General features: G+C 37.2%; 1 protein-coding gene across 2 annotated transcripts; it reads right to left on the bottom strand.

Moving 5' to 3' along the window:
• On the bottom strand, positions 1-20,703 carry LOC120737177 (spastin-like). 2 transcript variants are annotated; one of them, XM_040037736.1, is made up of 2 exons: positions 20,179-20,703; positions 1-1,847 (listed from the first exon to the last, which is right to left on the bottom strand). In XM_040037736.1, the coding sequence occupies exons 1-2, from the start codon at positions 20,561-20,563 to the stop codon at positions 1,618-1,620; spliced, it is 615 nt and encodes a 204-aa protein (XP_039893670.1). In that variant the 5' UTR covers positions 20,564-20,703; the 3' UTR covers positions 1-1,617. The 2 variants fall into 2 exon arrangements, with proteins under 2 accessions (XP_039893670.1, XP_039893669.1); XM_040037735.1 differs by lacking the exon at positions 20,179-20,703 and adding an exon at positions 15,459-15,983.
• Between the last annotated feature and the right edge of the window lie 3,164 nt (positions 20,704-23,867).

Below are 23,867 nucleotides of genomic sequence, written 5' to 3'. Positions count from 1 at the left end.
TTTTAAAAAGTATAATAGCAAAAAATACCAAAAGTCATAGCGTAAATTAGCAGAAATAGCAGAATAGTTACAAATTTGAACGGTGAAAATCGGCTGAAAATTGTGGGACTAGTTAAGTGCCAAAAAACGTACGGAAGCAACTAGAATAAAGTAGGATAAAGAATAAAGAGAAACAGGAACTCAATACAATTATTGCCATTTCTGAAACATGGATCAATGCGGAGAAAGGAATGGACTTTGGACTGGAGGGATATGAAGTGAATTTTGTAAATAGAAGGAACAAGAGTGGAGGGGGAGTAGCTATGTATGTGGATAAAAACCTAAACTACAAGGTGGTAGAAAGTATGACAACTGTAATTGATAATTTACTAGAATGTATAACAATTGAAATTTATAAGGAAAAAGAGAAAAATGTAATAATTAGCTGTATATATAGAACACCTGGCTCTAGTATTCAAGTATTTAATGACTTCATAGAGGAAATATTCTCTAAAACAAATCAAAAAGTTATGTTCATCTGTGGTGATTTTAATATTGACCCGTTGAATCCGAAAAAGCATAAAATGACCGACGAATTCCTAAACACTATGTACAGTTTGAGTTTACATCCTAAAATAACCAGGCGTAGCAGAATTACACCACATTGTGCCACCTTACTTGACAATATTTTCACTAACAATATGGAAAACAACATTGTGAGCGGAATATTAATTAATGACATCAGTGATCACCTACCAGTTTTTGCAGTTTATGACACTAATTATAAGAAAAATCAGCATAAAGAACAACTGAGATACAGACGTGTAAGGACAGAAGAAACTATGAATGCATTTAAGAACGATCTATTAAATCAGGACTGGGACAATGTGTACAAAGAAGCTGATATTGATATTGCATATGGTATATTTTTAAGAATATTCATGGAGTTGTACGATAAAAACTGTCCAACAATAAAATACAACAGAAAGCACAAATATTCAGATAGACCATGGATCACTAAGGGTTTACAAAATGCATGTAAAAAGAAAAATACACTCTATAGGGAATTCCTAAAACAAAGAACAATAGATGCTGAAAATAAATATAAAAAATACAAAAATAAGTTGACCAATAGTATACGTGTATGTAGAAAGGAGTATTATAGTAAAATATTGAACAACAATAAACATAATATGAAGGGAATATGGGATGTTTTAAACGGTATCATTAAAAAGAATAACAGACGAAAACCATGACTGTGACTGAGGTCAAATAAACAGACAAACCGACAATGATAAGCAGAAAACAGAAGGCTTAAATACACACATGAGGTGATCAGTGGAAGTGGAGACACATGGGGGAACAGCTGACAGACATAACCCTAATGACAGGACCAAGAAAGGAAAGCTAACTATAATGAACAAGGTACACAAGACACTGTCAAAATAAAACAGGAACACTAAAACTAAGCATGGCAACACAAACTTAACAGACCTAAATACATGATGATAAATACCAAAACCCCAAAACATAGAAAACCAAGGAACAATAAACAATAACAACCCAAACTAAAGACAGATAGGAACTGACACAAAAACTAATAACATATCAAAAATGAAACAAATACAAAAGAGAGGCTCAGAGCGATGGGTCAGAGACCCAGCCTGTGAGAGCTCCACTGTTTACAATTTCATTCATAATTAAGCTGGCCAGTTTACTGTCCACATTCTTTTTCATATCCCTCTTCGGGGGCTGTTTCACAGCTGCCGGTCTTCCATTCTGAGTTTTTCCCACCCGAGTGGTTTTCTTTGCATCAGTTAGTCTTAATGGAGGTACAGAACTGGAGGGTCTGATGGTGGTGGAAACACCTGCGGGTTGAGGCTTTCAATTTCGCGTAAAATTCCAAGAGAAGGAACTGGTAATCGGGAAGCAAGAAACAACAAATTAACCATGATGGGGCCAAGATCACATTTTGCACAGGATCTGTCTGCGGAGACGGTTCGGATCCGACGGGATTTCACCGGGTTGTCAAACTGTTTTATTGATATCAATGCCTTCCGTGGATTCCAGCACAACCCATGCAGACTCAGAATCCTGTACGGTGGGAAGACCACCTCTCTCAACACCTCAAGAAGCCGAAAATTCTACAAGAATCTGCCGAAGGAAACAGCAGAGGATGCTCATCACCATGAGTTGGTTAAAACAACAGGTTAACCATTAAGACACTCCATAAGACTGCCTCTGCTTCAACATAACCGACCAGTAATTGATCACTGATAAGAGACAGATAAAATTTTGAGCCGAATATGTGGGACTTATGTTCCATAACTGGGCGTTTAGAGCTATTCGTTCTAAGTTTGATTGCAATCGTTTTTTGGGTTGTATATTAACAGCTGAACCTCACCTAAGTCTTTTTTTTTTGTTTTGTTTTGCCTACCAAGGGTAAACTTTACTTATTATGGGGGAAAAATCAGTATCATTATATGGTTAGTGTACACTGTCTGATTTATGGGGTTTTGGAGAGGTCGCGTTGACTAGTTACTCCTCAGTGATGTGGATTAACGCCCTCCACATAATGTTTCAAGGGAGGGGGGAGACATTTCCAACAAGGAAATGCAAATGTTCAATCAGAAATTGTTTTACAAGTTCTTTATCTGGTAGGTGTGATGTGTGTGAATGTAGTGTGCAAACTGCTCTTCTCAATTTTTCCTTTACTTTTGTTTTATTAAGTGAACAGTCTGACAATATTTATGGAGAGGACAACTAAAGAGAACATTTGAAGGTTAACATTACGACCTGGAACGTTAGGGGGTAACGGAAGTTAGCTAAATGAAACAAGTATTAAACCGACTAAAACATTTTAACTCTAGGATTATTTTCCTACAGGAATCTCATCTTACTGCATCAGAGATACATTTATTAACCAAAAGATGGCAGGGTCAGGTATATTCCTTCTTTTACTGGCATGCCAGAGGAGTCATTACTCTTATACATAAGTCAATCCCATTCAAACTATGAGGGTGATTAAAGATCCAAACGGGAGATATGTATTGTGGCAGGGCCGATCTCCTGTTAGAAATAAACCTGATAAATATCTATGGCCCCAACGAGGATAACCCATCCTTCTATGAAAAATCTATTTCTCACAATACAACCTGGAGGGCCTTTATATCATAGAGGGGGGACTTCAATTGCGCCCTGGACCCTAACCTGGATAGGTCGTCTCAAACTGACACTACTCATACCCAGACTAAAAAAATACTTTTAACTATATGAAAGATTTGAGATTAAATGAGGTCTGGAGAACAAGGAATCCAAATAACAGGGAATTTTCATGTTACTCTAGTTCGTATCAAAGTCATTCGCGGAAGACTACTTCTATCTCTACAGAGTTATTACCTTGTGTTGAGAACTGTTGGTAATACCAGTAGTTGTGATTAGTGATCACGCAGCAGTATGTCTATCAGTTAGGTTGGGCGAAGTTGATCAAGGTGAAAGCGATGGAGGATGCAAACATTTTTGTGTAAAGGACCCACATTTGTCAAATTTATAGAAACTTGCATTGACAATATTTCAATAAATAAGAGGAAACCACAGCTAGTATTAGGTGGGAAGCATTAAAAGCTTACATAAGAGGGAAATTATAAGCACAGCACAGAGTAGCAACAGAGTAAGCAATATAACCAAGAATTAAAATCATAGAAAGGCAAATTAAATCAATGAAACAGAATTTACCAGAGCAATGATCCCACTAAACTAACAATCGACTATTCTAAGAGCCAGGTATGATAAATTAACAGCAGAGAAAGTGGCAAAAGTTTAATGTGGACCAAACAATTATTTTATGACCAAGGCGAGAAGGCAGGAAAATTATGGCCTGGAGGATAAAAAGATGCAAGCAGAAAAGGCCATCACACCACATAAAGTCCAAATCGGTAGTATAACAACAGACCCTTAAAAATAATGAAAATTTCAGAGAGTTTTATCAATCTTTATACCATCTGAATATACGGGAAACAGAGAAACACAAGATGCATTTCTTGATCAGTTAAAATTTCAAACCCCTCAGAAGAGGATAAAACAGCCCTTGATAGTCCTTAACAATAAAAGACCTGTCAGAAGCCATAGACGACCTGAATAGCGGTAAAACGCCTGGTCCTGATGGACTTCCAATGGAATCTATAAAACATTTAAAAAAAATTAATACTGCCACTTCTTAACATGTATGAGGAGTCAATAAGTCCGGAATACTCCCAGACTCACTGAGATTAGCTACAATAACCCTTTTATTGAAGCCAAATAAGCCTCGACTGAATGCTCCTCTATAGGGGAATTAGTCTTATGGGATGATACGAAGATTTTGTGTAAAGCACCTCTAGAAGACTAGATAAATGTGTGCCTATGTGATAACAGACGATCAACAAGGTTTTGTTAAACGAGACAAGCTATAATAATATAAGACGTGTCCTCAATGTACTTTATGAGAAAAACAATAGGGAGGAAACTGCGCTGCTATCACTAAGATGCGTGCAAAGCCTTCGATAGAATAGAATGGAATTATCTCTTACAAGTGCTCCCCAGATATGGACTAGGTGAAACATTCCTGAAATGGATCCGATTATTGTATACACATCCAACAGCACAAGTTTTAACTAATAATACGTATCAAAACCCTTTAATTTACAGCGATCAACCGGGCAGGGCCCCTCTGTCACAATTCTCTTTGTGTTAGCAATAGAACCTCTGGCCATAGCTGTGAGAGCAAATGCAGGAATATCAGGGACAAGAATTGGGAGGAAGAGACCATCTAATTCTTTATTTGCAGATGATATTATTTTTTTTTGACTAACTGAAAGATAGTATCCCTAATTAGTAACATTAATAAAAAAAATTGGGAGAATTTCAGGATACAAAATTAACAATTTAAATCAGAATTAATGTTTCTTAATGAGGAAGAAAGAAGAAGCCCTGTGGTGCACCCCATTTAAGACAAACTACAACAGGCTTTAAATATTTAGGCATTAGGATCACTCCAAGCCTCAAGGACATAACCTCAATAAATTATGATCCCTTGTAGAAGAGGTCACGGAAATGCTAAACCGTTGGACAAACCTGCCTGTATCTATGATAGGCCGGATAAATATCCTAAAATGACAATTTTACCCAAATTTTTATATTACTTCCAACACTTCCGTTGCCTCTACCAACTTCATTTTTGACAGTTTAAACAAACTATTTAACCAATTATTTGGAATAATAAGAAGGCAAGGCTCCGCTTACAAATACTTTACTTGCCCATGAAAGAGGAGGTCTCCCAAGTCCCACCAACTCAGATGGTATTATATGGCTGCCAACTACATCAGCCACCCATTATTTCTGCCCAACAACATCCGGCCTGGGTGACATCGAGCAAAATCTTTCCAGATCTTCCCTTACAACCACTTGCTATATTCTTCAGACACTAAGTAAAAAAAAATACAAGGAACCCTTTCTTGAAAAATACAATATAATTTGGCAGGCAGCTCATAATATGTGGGCGATCCGCCATCGCTTTGCAATTTACCCCTATTGGGGGAAATGAAAAGTTCACGCCTGGTAAAAGTGGATGGGGATTTAAAATATGGAAAAATAAAGGCATTCAAAAAATTAAAGACCTAGGCAGATGGCATGCTGCTCACATTGATCAGTTGTGTAAAAAATATTTAATACCCCCAAAGCATTGTTTTTAAATATTTAACAATTGAAAAACTATTTGTCATCAAAACTGCAAAGGATGTGCTGAACTTCCACCATTGACAAAAATAGAGGAGGTATGTGTTAAGATACAAAGGGAAAGGTTTTCTCTCTATATATTATAATTTACTGGTGCTTTCCTCCAAAGACTCAGCAGCACAGATAAACTGGATGCTTGGAGAAAGGGAGATCCAAGGGACATAGATGAAAAGACTGGAACCAGGCTTGCTTAAAACACAAAACAAACATAAAACACACGCTGTAAAACTACTGCAATAAATGGCTCATGAGAACCTAAAACACCTGCAAGCTTCATCATGTCCAATGATATTCCAGACATCTGACTAAATGTCTAGTTGAAAAAGGAACTCTTCTCATTGTTATGGAGTGTCCTAAAGCCAGGACTTTGGAAAGATGTTATCAAAATCTGTCTGAAGTGTTTAAGGTAAAAATCCCTTTAATAGGAAAACTCTGTGTACTTGGAATATATCCAAGGGAATTTAAGCAATCGGGGAAAAAAACTAAATTACTGGGACATGGACTACTTCAAGCCAGAAGAGCCATTGCGCTATGTTGGAAGCAGTAGGGATGCTCCCTCCATGGGACTCTGAAGAAGGAAATTGCAATCTCTCTAGGCCTGGAAATGATGACATTATTGCCAAGGGCAAACAATGGGACTTTGTGAAATATGTGGAAGCCATATTGACTATTTAGGGAGTGGAGGTGAAGGACATTTATGAACAAAAGGAAAAGAAGAAGGAAAGGAGGGGAGAATCTGTCATTCTAACCCATTGTATTTTTGTATTACTGTGAAAACATGCTCATTCTACATTTGATGTGATGTGGCAGGTTTGATGTATGGATGGATGGTGTAATGTGAGGGTGTTCAACATTTGTTTGATTGTACAAAAAAATTTCAATAAAAATATTGGAAAAAAAAAAAAAAAAAGTTGCTGGACTAACAGTTGGTTTGATTTGCTTCAGAGATCCTCAAAGTCTTTCTTTAATGTTGCGCACCTCAGCAGCAGTTATAATACGGACTGTTCTGTCCCAACTCTCTTATTGGGCCAAGTGCTGCATCTTGGCTAATGCGTGTCAAATCGCTCCTGAATATCCTACAGTCACTTTTTGCAAGACAGGACAGTTCGTTTGGCTCAGTGGACTCCCGTGCGTTCCCAAAAGATTTTTCAGCGACGTAAATCTTGTCTAAAGGTCACAGGAAACCAAAGCAAACTACAAAAACACCTAAGAGGGACTGAGACCAAAAAAACTATAACTATAACTGTGGTGGAAAATACAGGCAAAGACTAAGACTACCGTGGACAGAGAAATATTGAACCTGAAAGCTAAATCTTTCAGGGGCAGATTTAGTCTCAGCCTCAGCAAAACTAGTATGAATTGTTCAAATTTGGACAACAAAGACATAGGTCCCGAGGTGATATAGGGCTCGCACAGTTCAAAAATCTGAATTAAAACTAAGAAGTTGGGGAGCCCTGTGTAGAACTTTGTCTTGTCTTCATTTTTTTCAAAAGCCTCCTGGCTGAACTGTGTGTCCAGAGCCTTGCTCCGAAGATCAACCAGCTCTGCTGTGTTCTGTCTCAAAACATCCTCCATCTTCTCGATGTCATCCATCGTCAGCTCTGTCTGGCATCCAGCATCCGCACAGCCTGCAATATAACAGTGGGGGAGCATAATCAGCATAATAGAGGCAACCTCAATTTTTACTCATTTTCACTGTAGGAGTTTTTTAGTGGGCTATTAGAATCTGGTGTAATGTGTTTAATTCACTATGTTAATTTAATGTAATTATTTTTTTTAATCAAAAAAACATGTTGCGTCTAAACAAAAAATATATTTATATGTTTCTCACCACAGAAACCTTACATTACGGATATCTTTACTTATCTGTGAAAGGAGACTGTCTGGAATCTGGCAATATAAGAACCACAGCAGTGTACAAAAACCTGTGGTGTGTGCCTGACGGTAATAAGTGCCACTTTTTCTTTTTTTCTGAATAAAATGGTATGGATTTACTCTGTGATTAAAAAATCACAAACATGTAATATGTAACTTGGACCATAATCATTACAGATAATGGCATCTTTTTCTCTTTGACATGATTCTTGTTTGTTTTACATCTCAGCACAATATCTTACCTGGATAAGTGAATGTCTCATTCACACTGAAGTCTTCTGGTTGTGGATTCTCAGCTGGAAGCTGCAGTTCGGGGTTCTCCACTGTCACTAGGCTCAAATCCGGGCTCTCAGCCGTCTGTTGCATATCCAAAATCGCCTCTGCACATCGATGCTGTTCTGCCTTAAGCTTCATTCTTTTATCTCGTTTGAGAACTGATTCCGATCTGGGTTTTCGTTCGTAGCCGAGATTGACCGTCGGAGCCCAGTCCTCCGACTCTTCGTCATCCAAAGCACTTGGGCAGCCTATAGTCCCAATCAAGTCAATATTAGACTACTAACTTAAAAGCACTAAGTAAACGAGAATTTAACGACAACATAATGCTAATAAGTTCGTTTGCAAACATAACATTACCTCTGACGAAGTGGTCGCTGCAGACACGGGCATTGGCAGACTCTGCTCCTCCCGACTGTAAACGTAAATTTAAAATCCATTTTTTCCTACGTTTTTCGGTTAGAATTTTCCATTTTTCTCCTCTTCGTTGGGCTATTTTTGGTACCCTAAAATACCGTTTATCAGTTTCTCGGGTCGACCTACTGGAGCATCCGTAAACACAACAGGACAAAGGCATTTTGCGTACTGTCTGTCTGTGATTTTGCGCTGATCTTTTTCACTTCCGCCCTCCAGTCAAATTTCGCGCTTTACGTCGACGTCACGTCTACGTCAAATGAAACCCAGCTATTGATACTAGATAGTGGAGAAGGGGTGGGATTAAATAAGCTTATGCTTCTTCCTGCTCCTTTTTGAACATGAGCATTATTTGGAGTTGTGGTTGCTCATTTTCCTTTTGTTTTGCTTTGTTCATTTGTCTCTTTTAATTCTATTTTGTTGTACTTTTTCAACATGTTCAAAATAAAGATTCAATCAATCAATGAATGCATTTATTGAAGAAGGACCACCAAAATCTTTGTTCTATTTGGTGTACATATTAAGAGTTGCTGGACTCACGTGGCCAAGCATTAAGATGGCAGCTTAGCGGGGTCGCTCTCAGGACAGTGTACAAACTTTCTATAACAAACCCTTGCATATGCTGTTAGTGTGGTCTGGAATATACGGCACTGACATGTCAAAAGCTTCATCTGTGAAACAGTGTGACATCTTTACCCGAAGACGCAAGACAGGCGCTATACCATCAACGTCCGACACAGATGCTAACATGGCTAGCATAGCCGAAGTTTTGGATGAACTCAAATCACTCCGGTCGGATTTTGGAGCCAAGTTGGACAGCATCCATATAAGACTGACTGGGATGGCGAGCGCTGTGACTGCACTGGAGGGAAAAGTCTCGGAGGTAAAGCAAGACATATTGAACCAGGGGGCCCATATCGAGGAGGCCGAAGCCCGCATTGCCGAAGTTGAAAGCACACTTGAAAAAACAGAAACGTCACTGAACTCGGCTATCAAACGAATCGCACTTCTTGAAGCCAAAACAGATGATTTGGAAAACCGTGGACGACGAAAGAACCTGTGCATCTTTGGCATAAAAGTGGGAGCAGAGGGGCAACAACCACTCTTCGACTTTATTAACATCATGCTACCCAAGTGGCTGGGACTAGCGCCCGACAAGTCATTCACACTGGAACGAGTGCATCGCACGCTTGTCTCCGGGAAACCAAACCAGAGCAGAGCGGTGCTTGTTAGTTTCTTAAAATTCCAAGAGAAGGAACTGGTATATCGGGAAGCAAGAAGACAACAAATTACACATGATGGGGTCAAGATCACATTTGCACAGGATCTGTCTGCGGAGACTGTTCGGATCCGACGGGGATTTCACCCGGTTGTCAAGCTGTTTATTGATATCAATGCCTTCTGTGGATTCCAGCACAACCCATGCAGACTCAGAATCCTGTACGGTGGAAAGATCCACCTCTTCTCAACACCTCAAGAAGCCGAAAAATTCTACAAGAATCTGCCGAAGGAAACACCAGAGGATGCTCATCACCAGTGAGTCGGTTAAACAACAGGTTAACCATTAAGACACTCCATAAGACTGCCTCTGCTTCAACACAACCGACCAGTAATTGAGTCACTGATAAGAGACGGATAAAATTTTGAGCTCGAATTTATGTGGGACTTATGTTACCATAACTGGGCGTTTTTAAGCGCATATTCGTTCTAAGTTTGATTGCAATCGTTTTTTGGGTTGTATATTAACAGCTGAACCTCACCTAAGTCTTTTTTTTTTTGTTTTGTTTTGTCCTACCAAGGGTAAACTTTACTTTATTATGGGGGAAAAATCAGTATCATTATATGGTTAGTGTACACTGTCTGATTTATGGGGTTTTGGAGAGGTCGCGTTGACTAGTTACTCCTCAGTGATGTGGATTAACGCCCTCCAAATAATTTGTTCAAGGGAGGGGGGAGACATTTCCAACAAGGAAATGCAAATGTTCAATCAGAAATTGTTTACAAGTTCTTTATCTGGTATGTGTGAGTGTGTGAATGTATGTGCAAACCTGCTTCTACAATTTTTCCTTTACTTTGTTTATTTAAGTGAACAGTCTGACAATATTTTATGGAGAGGACAACTAAAGAGAACATTTTGAAGGTTAACATTACGACCTGGAACGTTAGGGGGATACGGAAGTTAGCTAAACTGAAACAAGTATTAAACCGACTAAAACATTTTAACTCTAGGATTATTTTCCTACAGGAATCTCATCTTACTGCATCAGAGATACATTTATTAACCAAAAGATGGCAGGGTCAGGTATATTTCTCTTCTTTTACTAGGCATGCCAGAGGAGTCATTACTCTTATACATAAGTCAATCCCATTTCAAACTATGAGGGTGATTACAGATCCAAACGGGAGATATGTAATTGTGCAGGGCCGTATCTCCATGTTAGAAATAAATCTGATAAATATCTATGGCCCCAACGAGGATAACCCATCCTTCTATGAAAATCTATTTCTCACAATATCAACCTTGGAGGGCCTTTATATCATAGGAGGGGACTTCGATTGCGCCCTGGACCCTAACCTGGATAGGTCGTCTCAAACTGACACTACTCATACCCAGACTAGAAAAATACTTTTTAACTATATGAAAGATTTGAGATTAAATGAGGTCTGGAGAACAAGGAATCCAAATAACAGGGAATTTTCATGTTATTCTAGTTCGTATCAAAGTCATTTGCGGATAGACTACTTTCTTATCTCTACAGAGTTATTACCTTGTGTTGAGAACTGTTGGTATAACAGTATTGTGATTAGTGATCACACAGCAGTATGTCTATCAGTTAGATTGGGTGAAGTTGATCAAGGTGTAAAGCGATGGAGGATGCAAACATTTTTGTTAAAGGACCCATCATTTGTCAAATTTATAGAAACTTGCATTGATCAATATTTTCAAATAAATAAAGATGAAACCACAGCTAGTATTAGGTGGGAAGCATTTAAAGCTTACATAAGAGGGGAAATTATAAGCTACAGTAGCAACAAGAGTAAGCAATATAACCAAGAATTAAAATCGTTAGAAAGGCAAATTAAATCTAATGAAACAGAATTTTACCAGAGCAATGATCCCACTAAACTAAACAATCTGACCATTCTAAGAGCCAGGTATGATAAATTAACAGCAGAGAAAGTGGCAAAAAGTTTAATGTGGACCAAACAATTATTTTATGACCAAGGAGAGAAGGCAGGAAAATTATTGGCCTGGAGGATAAAAAAGATGCAAGCAGAAAAGGCCATCACCCACATAAAGTCCAAATCGGGTATTATAACAACAGACCCTTTAAAAATAAATGACAATTTCAGAGAGTTTTATCAATCTTTATACCAATCTGAATATACGGGAAACAGAGAAACACAAGATGCATTTCTTGATCAGTTAAAATTTCAAACCCCCTCAGAAGAGGATAAAACAGCCCTTGATAGTCGTTTAACAATAAAAGACCTGTCAGAAGCCATAGACGACCTGAATAGCGGTAAAACGCCTGTTCCTGCTGGACTTCCAATGGAATTCTATAAAACATTTAAAAATAAACTAATACTGCCACTTCTTAACATGTATGAGGAGTCATATAAGTCCGGAATACTCCCAGACTCACTGAGATTAGCTACAATAACCCTTTTATTGAAGCCAAATAAGCCTCCGACTGAATGCTCCTCTTATAGGGGAATTAGTCTTATGGGATGTGATACAAAGATTTTGTGTAAAGCACTCTCTAGAAGACTAGATAAATGTGTGCCTAATTTGATAACAGACGATCAACAAGGTTTTGTTAAAACGAGACAAGGCTATCATAATATAAGACGTGTCCTCAATGTACTTTATGAGAAAAACAATAGGGAGGACACTGCGCTGCTATCACTAGATGCGTGCAAAGCCTTCGATAGAATAGAATGGAATTATCTCTTACAAGTGCTCCCCAGATATGGACTAGGTGAAACATTCCTGAAATGGATCCGATTATTGTATACACATCCAACAGCACAAGTTTTAACTAATAATAACGTATCAAAACCCTTTAATCTACAGCGATCAACCAGGCAGGGCTGCCCTCTGTCACCAATTCTCTTTGTGTTAGCAATAGAACCTCTGGCCATAGCTGTGAGAGCAAATGCAGGAATATCAGGGACAAGAATTGGAGGAAGAGACCATCTAATTTCTTTATTTGCAGATGATATTATATTTTTTTTGACTAATCTGAAAGATAGTATCCCTAATTTAGTAACATTAATAAAAACATTTGGAGAATTTTCAGGATACAAAATTAACAATTCTAAATCAGAATTAATGTTTCTTAATGAGGAAGAAAGAAGAAGCCCTGTGGTGGCCACCCCATTTAAGACAACTACAACAGGCTTTAAATATTTAGGCATTAGGATCACTCCAAGCCTCAAGGACATAACCTCAATAAATTATGATCCCCTTGTAGAAGAGGTCACGGAAATGCTAAACCGTTGGACAAACCTGCCTGTATCTATGATAGGCCGGATAAATATCCTAAAAATGACAATTTTACCCAAATTTTTATATTACTTCCAAACACTTCCGTTGCCTCTACCAACTTCATTTTTTGACAGTTTAAACAAACTATTTAACCAATTTATTTGGAATAATAAGAAGGCAAGGCTCCGCTTACAACTACTTTACTTGCCCTATGAAAGAGGAGGTCTCCAAGTCCCCAACCTCAGATGGTATTATATGGCTGCCCAACTAACATCAGCCACCCATTATTTCTGCCCAACAACACCTCCGGCCTGGGTTGACATCGAGCAAAAATCTGTTCCAGATCTTCCCTTACACACTTTTCTATATTCTTCAGACACTAAGATATTAAAAAAAAAATACAAGGAACCCTTTCTTGAAAAATACAATTATAATTTGGCATGCAGCTCATAAATATGTGGGCGATCCTCCATCGCTTTCGCAATTTACCCCTATTTGGGGAAATGAAAAGTTCACGCCTGGTAAAAGTGATGGGGGATTTAAAATATGGAAAAATAAAGGCATTCAAAAAATTAAAGACCTATATGCAGATGGCATGCTGCTCACATTTGATCAGTTGTGTAAAAAATATTTAATACCCCCAAAGCACTTTTTTTAAATATTTACAATTGAAAAACTATTTGTCATCGAAACTGCAAAGGATTGCTGAACTTCCACCATTGACAAAAATAGAGGAGGTATGTGTTAAGAATACAAAAGGGAAAGGTTTTCTCTCTATATATTATAATTTACTGGTGCTTTCCTCCAAAGACTCAGCAGCAGATAAACTGGATGCTTGGAGAAGGGAGATCCAAGGGGACATAGATGAAAATGACTGGAACCAGGCTTGCTTAAAAACACAAAAACAAACAATAAACACACGCTTTAAACTACTGCAATATAAATGGCTCATGAGAACCTATATAACACCTGTCAAGCTTCATCATATGTCCAATGATATTCCAGACATCTGTACTAAATGTCTAGTTGAAAAAGGAACTCTTCTTCATTGTCTATGGGAGTGTCCTAAAATCCAGGACTTTTGGAAAGATGTTATCAAATATCTGTCTGAAGTGTTTAAGGTAAAAATCCCTTTAATAGGAAAACTCTGTGTACTTGGAATATATCCAAGGGAATTTAAGCAATCGGGGAAAAAAACTAAATTACTGGACTATGGACTACTTCAAGCCAGAAGAGCCATTGCGCTATGTTGGAAGAGTATGGATGCTCCCTCCATGGGACTCTGGAAGAAGGAAATTGCAATCTCTCTAGGCCTGGAAAGACTGACATATATTGCCAAGGGCAAACAATGGGACTTTGTGAATATGTGGAAGCCATATATGACTATTTTAGGGAGTGGAGGTGAAGGACATTTATGAACAAAAAGGAAAAGAAGAAGGAAAGGAGGGGAGAATCTTGTCTATCCTAACCCATTGTATTTTTGTATTACTGTGAGAACTATGCTCATTTCTACATTTGAATGTGATGTAGGCAGGTTTGATGTATGGATGGATGTGTGAATGTGAGGGTGTTCAAAATTTGTTTGTATTGTACTATAAAAAATTTCAATAAAAATATATGGAGAAAAAAAAAAAAAAAAGAGTTGCTGGACTAACAGTTGGTTTGATTTGCTTCAGAGAATCCTCAAAGCCTTTCATTTTAATGTTGCGCACCTCAGCAGCAGTTATAATACGGACTTGTTCTGGTCCCAACTCTCTTATTGGGCCAAGTGCAGCATCTTTGGCTAATGCTGTCAAATCGCTCCCTGAATATCCTACAGTCACTTTTGCAAGACAGGACAGTTCGTTTTGGCTCAGTGGACTCCCGTGCGTTCCCAAAAGATTTTTCAGCAGCGTAAATCTTGTCTAAAGGTCACAGGAAACCAAAGCAAACTGACAAAAACACTAAGAGGGACTGAGACCAAAAAACTATAACTATAACTGTGGTGGAAAATAACAGGCAAAGACTAAGACTACCGTAGAATAACAGACGAAAACCATGACTGTGACTGAGGTCAAATAAACAGACAAACCGACAATGATAAGCAGAAAACAGAAGGCTTAAATACACACATGAGGTGATCAGTGGAAGTGGAGACACATGGGGGAACAGCTGACAGACATAACCCTAATGACAGGACCAAGAAAGGAAAGCTAACTATAATGAACAAGGTACACAAGACACTGTCAAAATAAAACAGGAACACTAAAACTAAGCATGGCAACACAAACTTAACAGACCTAAATACATGATGATAAATACCAAAACCCCAAAACATAGAAAACCAAGGAACAATAAACAATAACAACCCAAACTAAAGACAGATAGGAACTGACACAAAAACTAATAACATATCAAAAATGAAACAAATACAAAAGAGAGGCTCAGAGCGATGGGTCAGAGACCCAGCCTGTGAGAGCTCCACTGTATATAATTTCATTCATAATTAAGCTGGCCAGTTTACTGTCCACATTCTTTTTCATATCCCTCTTCGGGGGCTGTTTCACAGCTGCCGGTCTTCCATTCTGAGTTTTCCCCACCCGAGTGGTTTTCTTTGCATCAGTTAGTCTTAATGGAGGTACAGAACTGGAGGGTCTGATGGTGGTGGAAACACCTGCGGGTTGACTTTTAGGAACTGACTTTGGCTGTGAAAGAGCATGACATGATGTCCCTTGGGGGTCATTTCTCCTTTTAGAGGCTAGTGTCGTCTCTAAAAGGGTAAGCTTGTCTTTTGCCATGGTGAGTTTGGTGACCATTTTATCCTGAAGTCTCTTTGCTCGGTCATACTGCTCTCCAGCTTGCCCAGTGAGCTCTACTGCAATACCCCTTTCAAGCTCAGAAATCCCTTTCTTGTACCACTGCACAGCCTCCTTCTTCTCACCTGTGTCGTCCTCGTCGATCTTCAGTGCCTTGGATATATACTCAAACGCCTGCTTGTGGATGCTTTTTATAACTTCTGCGCTGTCTTTGGGCTTACTTGAGTTTGTTTTGGTCGACATTTCTCTTGCGCGACTTCCCCCCTGTTCTCAGTCATAACACGGTAAACTAGTCATAAGCGAAAACGTTTAGGCTATATATCGCATTTAAAGGTCTTTCTTTGGGATGTAAAAAGAAAAATACACTCTATAGGGAATTCCTAAAACAAAGAACAATAGATGCTGAAGATAAATATAAAAAATACAAAAATAAGTTGACCAATAGTATACGTGTATGTAGAAAGGAGTATTATAGTAAAATATTGAACAACAATAAACATAATATGAAGGGAATATGGGATGTTTTAAACGGTATCATTAAAAAAAATTCTGGACAACAAAGTTATCCTCAATACTTTATCGACAATGGCAATATTATGGAAAACACTGCTGATAAGGTCAACAGCTTTAATCATTATTTTGTAAATATTGGACCAAAACTGGCAGAACAAATTCCTGAGTCACTGCCATCAGTAGACTGTAGTGAAAACCTGATTGATAGGAACCCTAACTCAATGTTCCTTACATCAGTGGAGGAAAAAGAAATAATTGACATTGTACACATGTGTAAATATAAAACATCTACTGATTGTAATGATATTGACATGAAAATCGTCAAGAAGGTCATTGAAGGAATTGTAGGACCTCTAACATATATTTGCAACTTATCATTTCAGACGGGAAAAGTGCCAAACAAAATGAAAATAGCTAAAGTTGTGCCGCTGTATAAAACCGGGGAAAGACGCCACTTCACAAATTACAGGCCTGTTTCTTTACTACCACAATTCTCCAAAATCCTAGAAAACCTGTTTAATAAACGATTAGACAAATTCTTAGATAAATATAAATTACTCTCTGATAGTCAATATGGATTCAGATCAAAAAGATCAACATCTCTGGCATTAATCGAATCAATTGAGGAGATTATGAATGCTATAGATCAGAAACAGTATGCAGCTGGAGTATTTCTGGATCTCAAATTCAAATTTTATTTGTCACGTACACAGTCATACACAGTACGATATGTAGTGAAATGCTTGGACAACTGCTCGTGACCTAAAGAAAACAAAAAAAAGGAAAGGCTATGAATAAGATAGGAAATAAAGAAAGCATTCGACACAATCAATCATGACATATTAATTAATAAACTGGAACGGTACGGGATCAGGGGGGTTGTACTGCAATGGGTGAAAAATTATTTAAGTGACAGGAAACAATTTGTGAAGCTGGGTGTCCATTAGTGATGGGATTTCCGGCTCTTTTTAGAGATCCGGCTCTTTCGGTTCGGCTCACTAAAAATAGGCTCCAAACCGGCTCTTCAGGTTGTTTTGTTTCTTTAATTAATTTATTATTAACAATAATGTAAAATTATGCACAAAAGGAATTACTAACGTTTAAAAAAGTGGTTTTATTTATATATGTTTATATATAAATATATGCGGTGGCCCCTGGAGACAAAACACGTACAAACTCCAAAACACATTTCTAGCATGAACTGAATTAGTAGCTCCCAAAGCAGAGCTACTAGGATCACTTAAATTACACAATTGAAAGCATGTGTGTATTGTTTGTGTATTTATACACAGGCACTCATATATATTCAAATAATTAAAAAAAAAGTTCATTTACCTGTTAGTACCACACACCAAATCCAGTCGTTGGTACTTGCTGGCTTGTGTAGCCACAAGATAACAAAAGCTCAACACTGCGCCCAGCATCCTGGAGCACTTCTGTTGTCTTTTATATGTGTTTTGAGTTTTTATGTGCTTCTGAGTTTTAATGTGCTTCGGAGTTTGTACGTGTTTTTACGTGTTTTGGAGTTTGTACATGCTTCCGAGTTCGTACGTGATTTGAAGTTTGTATGTGCTTTATCTCTAGGGGCCACCGTAAATATACTTTTATTTATTCACTCCACATAAAATAAATTATATAATACTAAAATCAACTATTCACATTTCAACTTTTAACTATTTAAATTTTCAGCTTTTTCCTTTTACAAATTTAAAGTGAAAACAACACAAAACACTGCAAACCACAACACAATTAAATATAAATTATAATATGAAAACAAAAAGAACATGCATATTCTCTGTCATATGGACCTGCATGAATAAACTTTCTGAATCCTTTATCTTCCACTACTGAAAATAGTTGTGGATGATTATTATACCTTTCTAATGTGATTCATGTAGATGGTGTGGAAATTGAAAGAGTACTTGAACATAAGTTTCTTGGTGTGATTAAAGATGATAAATTAAACTGGAAGTCTCATATAAATCATATACATAACAAAATTTCAAGAAGTGTCTCAATCTTGAGTAAAGTAAAACACATTCTGGACCACAAATCACTCCACATTCTCTATTGTTCCCTGATTGCACCGTATTTGAATTACTGTGCAGAGGTTTGGGGCAATACTTAAAAATGTTCGCTATCATCAATCTTTATATTACAAAAAAGGGCCATAAGGATAATCCATAAAACTGGTTACAGAGATCATACAAATCCACTATTCTTAAAATCAAAAATTCTATCACAGCTCTGGTTCATTTTCTCACAGCACAAATTATATATAAAGCAATAAATAACCTGCTTCCTGACAATATTCTAAAAATGTTTTCTAAAAGGGAACGGGGATACAATTTGAGGGGGGAATTAAATTTAAAACATCCTCGTAACCGTACAACATTAAAAAGTTTTTGCATCTCTGTGTGTGGAGTGAAGCTGTGGAACAGACTAAGTAAAGATATGAAGCAATGTCCAAGCATGGCGCAGTTTAAAAAGCGGTTTAAGGATATGGTTTTTACAGGGTACAGGGAAAAGGTAGAGATTTGATAGGGTGTTCTTGTCCAATATTTTCATGTGTGTGCGCGTGCACGGGTATGTTGGTATGGGTATATATATATATATATATATATATATATAATATGTATATTTGTAGGTTGTGTATCCTTGAGGTGTTAATGGGGTTATTGAAAATGTGTATATGTCCGTATCTGTGTATATACGTATGTATGGATAGATAGAAACATATGTGTATATATATAAAAAAAAATTAGACATAACATATAATGTAATTGCAAGGAGGTATTTCTGTAGTCTATTGATACTAGATAGTGGAGAAGGGGTGGGATTAAATAAGCTTATGCTTCTTCCTGCTCCTTTTTGAACATGAGCATTATTTGGAGTTGTGGTTGCTCATTTTCCTTTTGTCTCTTTTAATTCTATTTTGTTGTACTTTTTCAACATGTTCAAAATAAAGATTCAATCAATCAATGAATGCATTTATTGAAGAAGGACCACCAAAATCTTTGTTCTATTTGGTGTACATATTAAGAGTTGCTGGACTAACAGTTGGTTTGATTTGCTTCAGAGAATCCTCAAAGTCTTTCATTTTAATGTTGCGCACCTCAGCAGCAGTTATAATACGGACTTGTTCTGGTCCCAACTCTCTTATTGGGCCAAGTGCAGCATCTTTGGCTAATGCTGTCAAATCGCTCCCTGAATATCCTACAGTCACTTTTGCAAGACAGGACAGTTCGTTTTGGCTCAGTGGACTCCCGTGCGTTCCCAAAAGATTTTTCAGCAGCGTAAATCTTGTCTAAAGGTCACAGGAAACCAAAGCAAACTGACAAAAACACTAAGAGGGACTGAGACCAAAAAACTATAACTATAACTGTGGTGGAAAATAACAGGCAAAGACTATGACTAAGACTACCGTAGAATAACAGACGAAAACCATGACTGTGACTGAGGTCAAATAAACAGACGAACCGACAATGATAAGCAGAAAACAGAAGGCTTAAATACACACATGAGGTGATCAGTGGAAGTGGAGACACATGGGGGAACAGCTGACAGACATAACCCTAATGACAGGACCAAGAAAGGAAAGCTAACTATAATGAACAAGGTACACAAGACACTGTCAAAATAAAACAGGAACACTAAAACTAAGCATGGCAACACAAACTTAACAGACCTAAATACATGATGATAAATACCAAAACCCCAGAACATAGAAAACCAAGGAACAATAAACAATAACAACCCAAACTAAAGACAGATAGGAACTGACACAAAAACTAATAACATATCAAAAATGAAACAAATACAAAAGAGAGGCTCAGAGCGATGGGTCAGAGACCCAGCCTGTGAGAGCTCCACTGTAAACAATTTCATTCATAATTAAGCTGGCCAGTTTACTGTCCACATTCTTTTTCATATCCCTCTTCGGGGGCTGTTTCACAGCTGCCGGTCTTCCATTCTGAGTTTTTCCCACCCGAGCGGTTTTCTTTGCATCAGTTATTCCCAATGGAGGTCTTACAGAAGTGGAGGGTCTGATGGTGGCGGAAACACCTGCGGGTTGATTTTTAGGAACTGACTTTGGCTGTGAAAGAGCATGATGTGATGTCCCTTGGGGGTCATTTCTCCTTTTAGAGGCTAGTGTCGTCTCTAAAAGGGTAAGCTTGTCTTTTGCCATGGTGAGTTTGGTGACCATTTTATCCTGAAGTCTCTTTGCTCGGTCATACTGCTCTCCAGCTTGCCCAGTGAGCTCTATTGCAATACCCCTTTCAAGCTCAGAAATCCCTTTCTTGTACCACTGCACAGCCTCCTTCTTCTCACCTGTGTCGTCCTCGTCGATCTTCAGTGCCTTGGATATATACTCAAACGCCTGCTTGTGGATGCTTTTTATAACTTCTGCGCTGTCTTTGGGCTTACTTGAGTTTGTTTTGGTCGACATTTCTCTTGCGCGACTTCCCCCCTGTTCTCAGTCATAACACGGTAAACTAGTCATAAGCGAAAACGTTTAGGCTATATATCGCATTTAAAGGTCTTTCTTTGGGATGTAAAAAGAAAAATACACTCTATAGGGAATTCCTAAAACAAAGAACAATAGATGCTGAAGATAAATATAAAAAATACAAAAATAAGTTGACCAATAGTATACGTGTATGTAGAAAGGAGTATTATAGTAAAATATTGAACAACAATAAACATAATATGAAGGGAATATGGGATGTTTTAAACGGTATCATTAAAAAAAAATTCTGGACAACAAAGTTATCCTCAATACTTTATCGACAATGGCAATATTATGGAAAACACTGCTGATAAGGTCAACAGCTTTAATCATTATTTTGTAAATATTGGACCAAAACTGGCAGAATAAATTCCTGAGTCACTGCCATCAGTAGACTGTAGTGAAAACCTGATTGATAGGAACCCTAACTCAATGTTCCTTACATCAGTGGAGGAAAAAGAAATAATTGACATTGTACACATGTGTAGATATAAAACATCTACTGATTGTAATGATATTGACATGAAAATCGTCAAGAAGGTCATTGAAGGAATTGTAGGACCTCTAACATATATTTGCAACTTATCATTTCAGACGGGAAAAGTGCCAAACAAAATGAAAATAGCTAAAGTTGTGCCGCTGTATAAAACCGGGGAAAGACGCCACTTCACAAATTACAGGCCTGTTTCTTTACTACCACAATTCTCCAAAATCCTAGAAAACCTGTTTAATAAACGATTAGACAAATTCTTAGATAAATATAAATTACTCTCTGATAGTCAATATGGATTCAGATCAAAAAGATCAACATCTCTGGCATTAATCGAATCAATTGAGGAGATTACGAATGCTATAGATCAGAAACAGTATGCAGCTGGAGTATTTCTGGATCTCAAATTCAAATTTTATTTGTCACGTACACAGTCATACACAGTACGATATGTAGTGAAATGCTTGGACAACTGCTCGTGACCTAAAGAAAACAAAAAAAGGAAAGGCTATGAATAAGATAGGAAATAAAGAAAGCATTCGACACAATCAATCATGACATATTAATTAATAAACTGGAACGGTACGGGATCAGGGGGGTTGTACTGCAATGGGTGAAAAATTATTTAAGTGACAGGAAACAATTTGTGAAGCTGGGTGTCCATTAGTGATGGGATTTCCGGCTCTTTTTAGAGATCCGGCTCTTTCGGTTCGGCTCACTAAAAATAGGCTCCAAACCGGCTCTTCAGGTTGTTTTGTTTCTTTAATTAATTTATTATTAACAATAATGTAAAATTATGCACAAAAGGAATTACTAACGTTTAAAAAAGTGGTTTTATTTATATATGTTTATATATAAATATATGCGGTGGCCCCTGGAGACAAAACACGTACAAACTCCAAAACACATTTCTAGCATGAACTGAATTAGTAGCTCCCAAAGCAGAGCTACTAGGATCACTTAAATTACACAATTGAAAGCATGTGTGTATTGTTTGTGTATTTATACACAGGCACTCATATATATTCAAATAATTTAAAAAAAAAGTTCATTTACCTGTTACTACCACACACCAAATCCAGTCGTTGGTACTTGCTGGCTTGTGTAGCCACAAGATAACAAAAGCTCAACACTGCGCCCAGCATCCTGGAGCACTTCTGTTGTCTTTTATACGTGTTTTGAGTTTTTATGTGCTTCTGAGTTTTAATGTGCTTCGGAGTTTGTACGTGTTTTTACGTGTTTTAGAGTTTTTACGTGTTTTGGAGTTTGTACATGCTTCCGAGTTCGTACGTGATTTGAAGTTTGTATGTGCTTTATCTCTAGGGGCCACCGTAAATATACTTTTATTTATTCACTCCACATAAAATAAATTATATAATACTAAAATCAACTATTCACATTTCAACTTTTAACTATTTAAATTTTCAGCTTTTTCCTTTTACAAATTTAAAGTGAAAACAACACAAAACACTGCAAACCACAACACAATTAAATATAAATTATAATATGAAAACAAAAAGAACATGCATATTCTCTGTCATATGGACCTGCATGAATAAACTTTCTGAATCCTTTATCTTCCACTACTGAAAATAGTTGTGGATGATTATTATACCTTTCTAATGTGATTCATGTAGATGGTGTGGAAATTGAAAGAGTACTTGAACATAAGTTTCTTGGTGTGATTAAAGATGATAAATTAAACTGGAAGTCTCATATAAATCATATACATAACAAAATTTCAAGAAGTGTCTCAATCTTGAGTAAAGTAAAACACATTCTGGACCACAAATCACTCCACATTCTCTATTGTTCCCTGATTGCACCGTATTTGAATTACTGTGCAGAGGTTTGGGGCAATACTTAAAAATGTTCGCTATCATCAATCTTTATATTACAAAAAAGGGCCATAAGGATAATCCATAAAACTGGTTACAGAGATCATACAAATCCACTATTCTTAAAATCAAAAATTCACAGCTCTGGTTCATTTTCTCACAGCACAAATTATATATAAAGCAATAAATAACCTGCTTCCTGACAATATTCTAAAAATGTTTTCTAAAAGGGAACGGGGATACAATTTGAGGGGGGAATTAAATTTAAAACATCCTCGTAACCGTACAACATTAAAAAGTTTTTGCATCTCTGTGTGTGGAGTGAAGCTGTGGAACAGACTAAGTAAAGATATGAAGCAATGTCCAAGCATGGCGCAGTTTAAAAAGCGGTTTAAGGATATGGTTTTTACAGGGTACAGGGAAAAGGTAGAGATTTGATAGGGTGTTCTTGTCCAATATTTTCATGTGTGTGCGCGTGCACGGGTATGTTGGTATGGGTATATATATATATATATATATATATATATATATATATATATATATATATATATTTGTAGGTTGTGTATCCTTGAGGTGTTAATGGGGTTATTGAAAATGTGTATATGTGCGTATGTGTGTATATACGTATGTATGGATAGATAGAAACATATGTGTATATATATAAAAAAAAATTAGACATAACATATAATGTAATTGCAAGGAGGTATTTCTGTAGTCTATTGATACTAGATAGTGGAGAAGGGGTGGGATTAAATAAGCTTATGCTTCTTCCTGCTCCTTTTTGAACATGAGCATTATTTGGAGTTGTGGTTGCTCATTTTCCTTTTGTTTTGCTTTGTTCATTTGTCTCTTTTAATTCTATTTTGTTGTACTTTTTCAACATGTTCAAAATAAAGATTCAATCAATCAATGAATG

The sequence above is a fragment of the Simochromis diagramma genome, unplaced genomic scaffold (genome assembly GCF_900408965.1).
Source record: "Simochromis diagramma unplaced genomic scaffold, fSimDia1.1 OVJJ01000463.1, whole genome shotgun sequence".
Classification (NCBI taxonomy): domain Eukaryota; kingdom Metazoa; phylum Chordata; class Actinopteri; order Cichliformes; family Cichlidae; genus Simochromis; species Simochromis diagramma.
The sequence above is the reverse complement of the archived record's forward strand: the minus strand, read 5'-3'. Positions and strand labels throughout refer to the sequence as shown.

What these genes read in the sequence shown, in the direction of transcription:
- LOC120737177 (XM_040037736.1), bottom strand. Translation starts at nt 20,563, where the DNA reads ATGTCGACCAAAACAAACTCAAGTAAGCCCAAAGACAGCGCAGAAGTT. An exon ending in TCCTAAAAATCAACCCGCAG is followed by an intron (nt 1,848 to 20,178) that starts GTGTTTCCGCCA and finishes CTCAACCCGCAG; the next exon opens with GTGTTTCCACCACCATCAGA.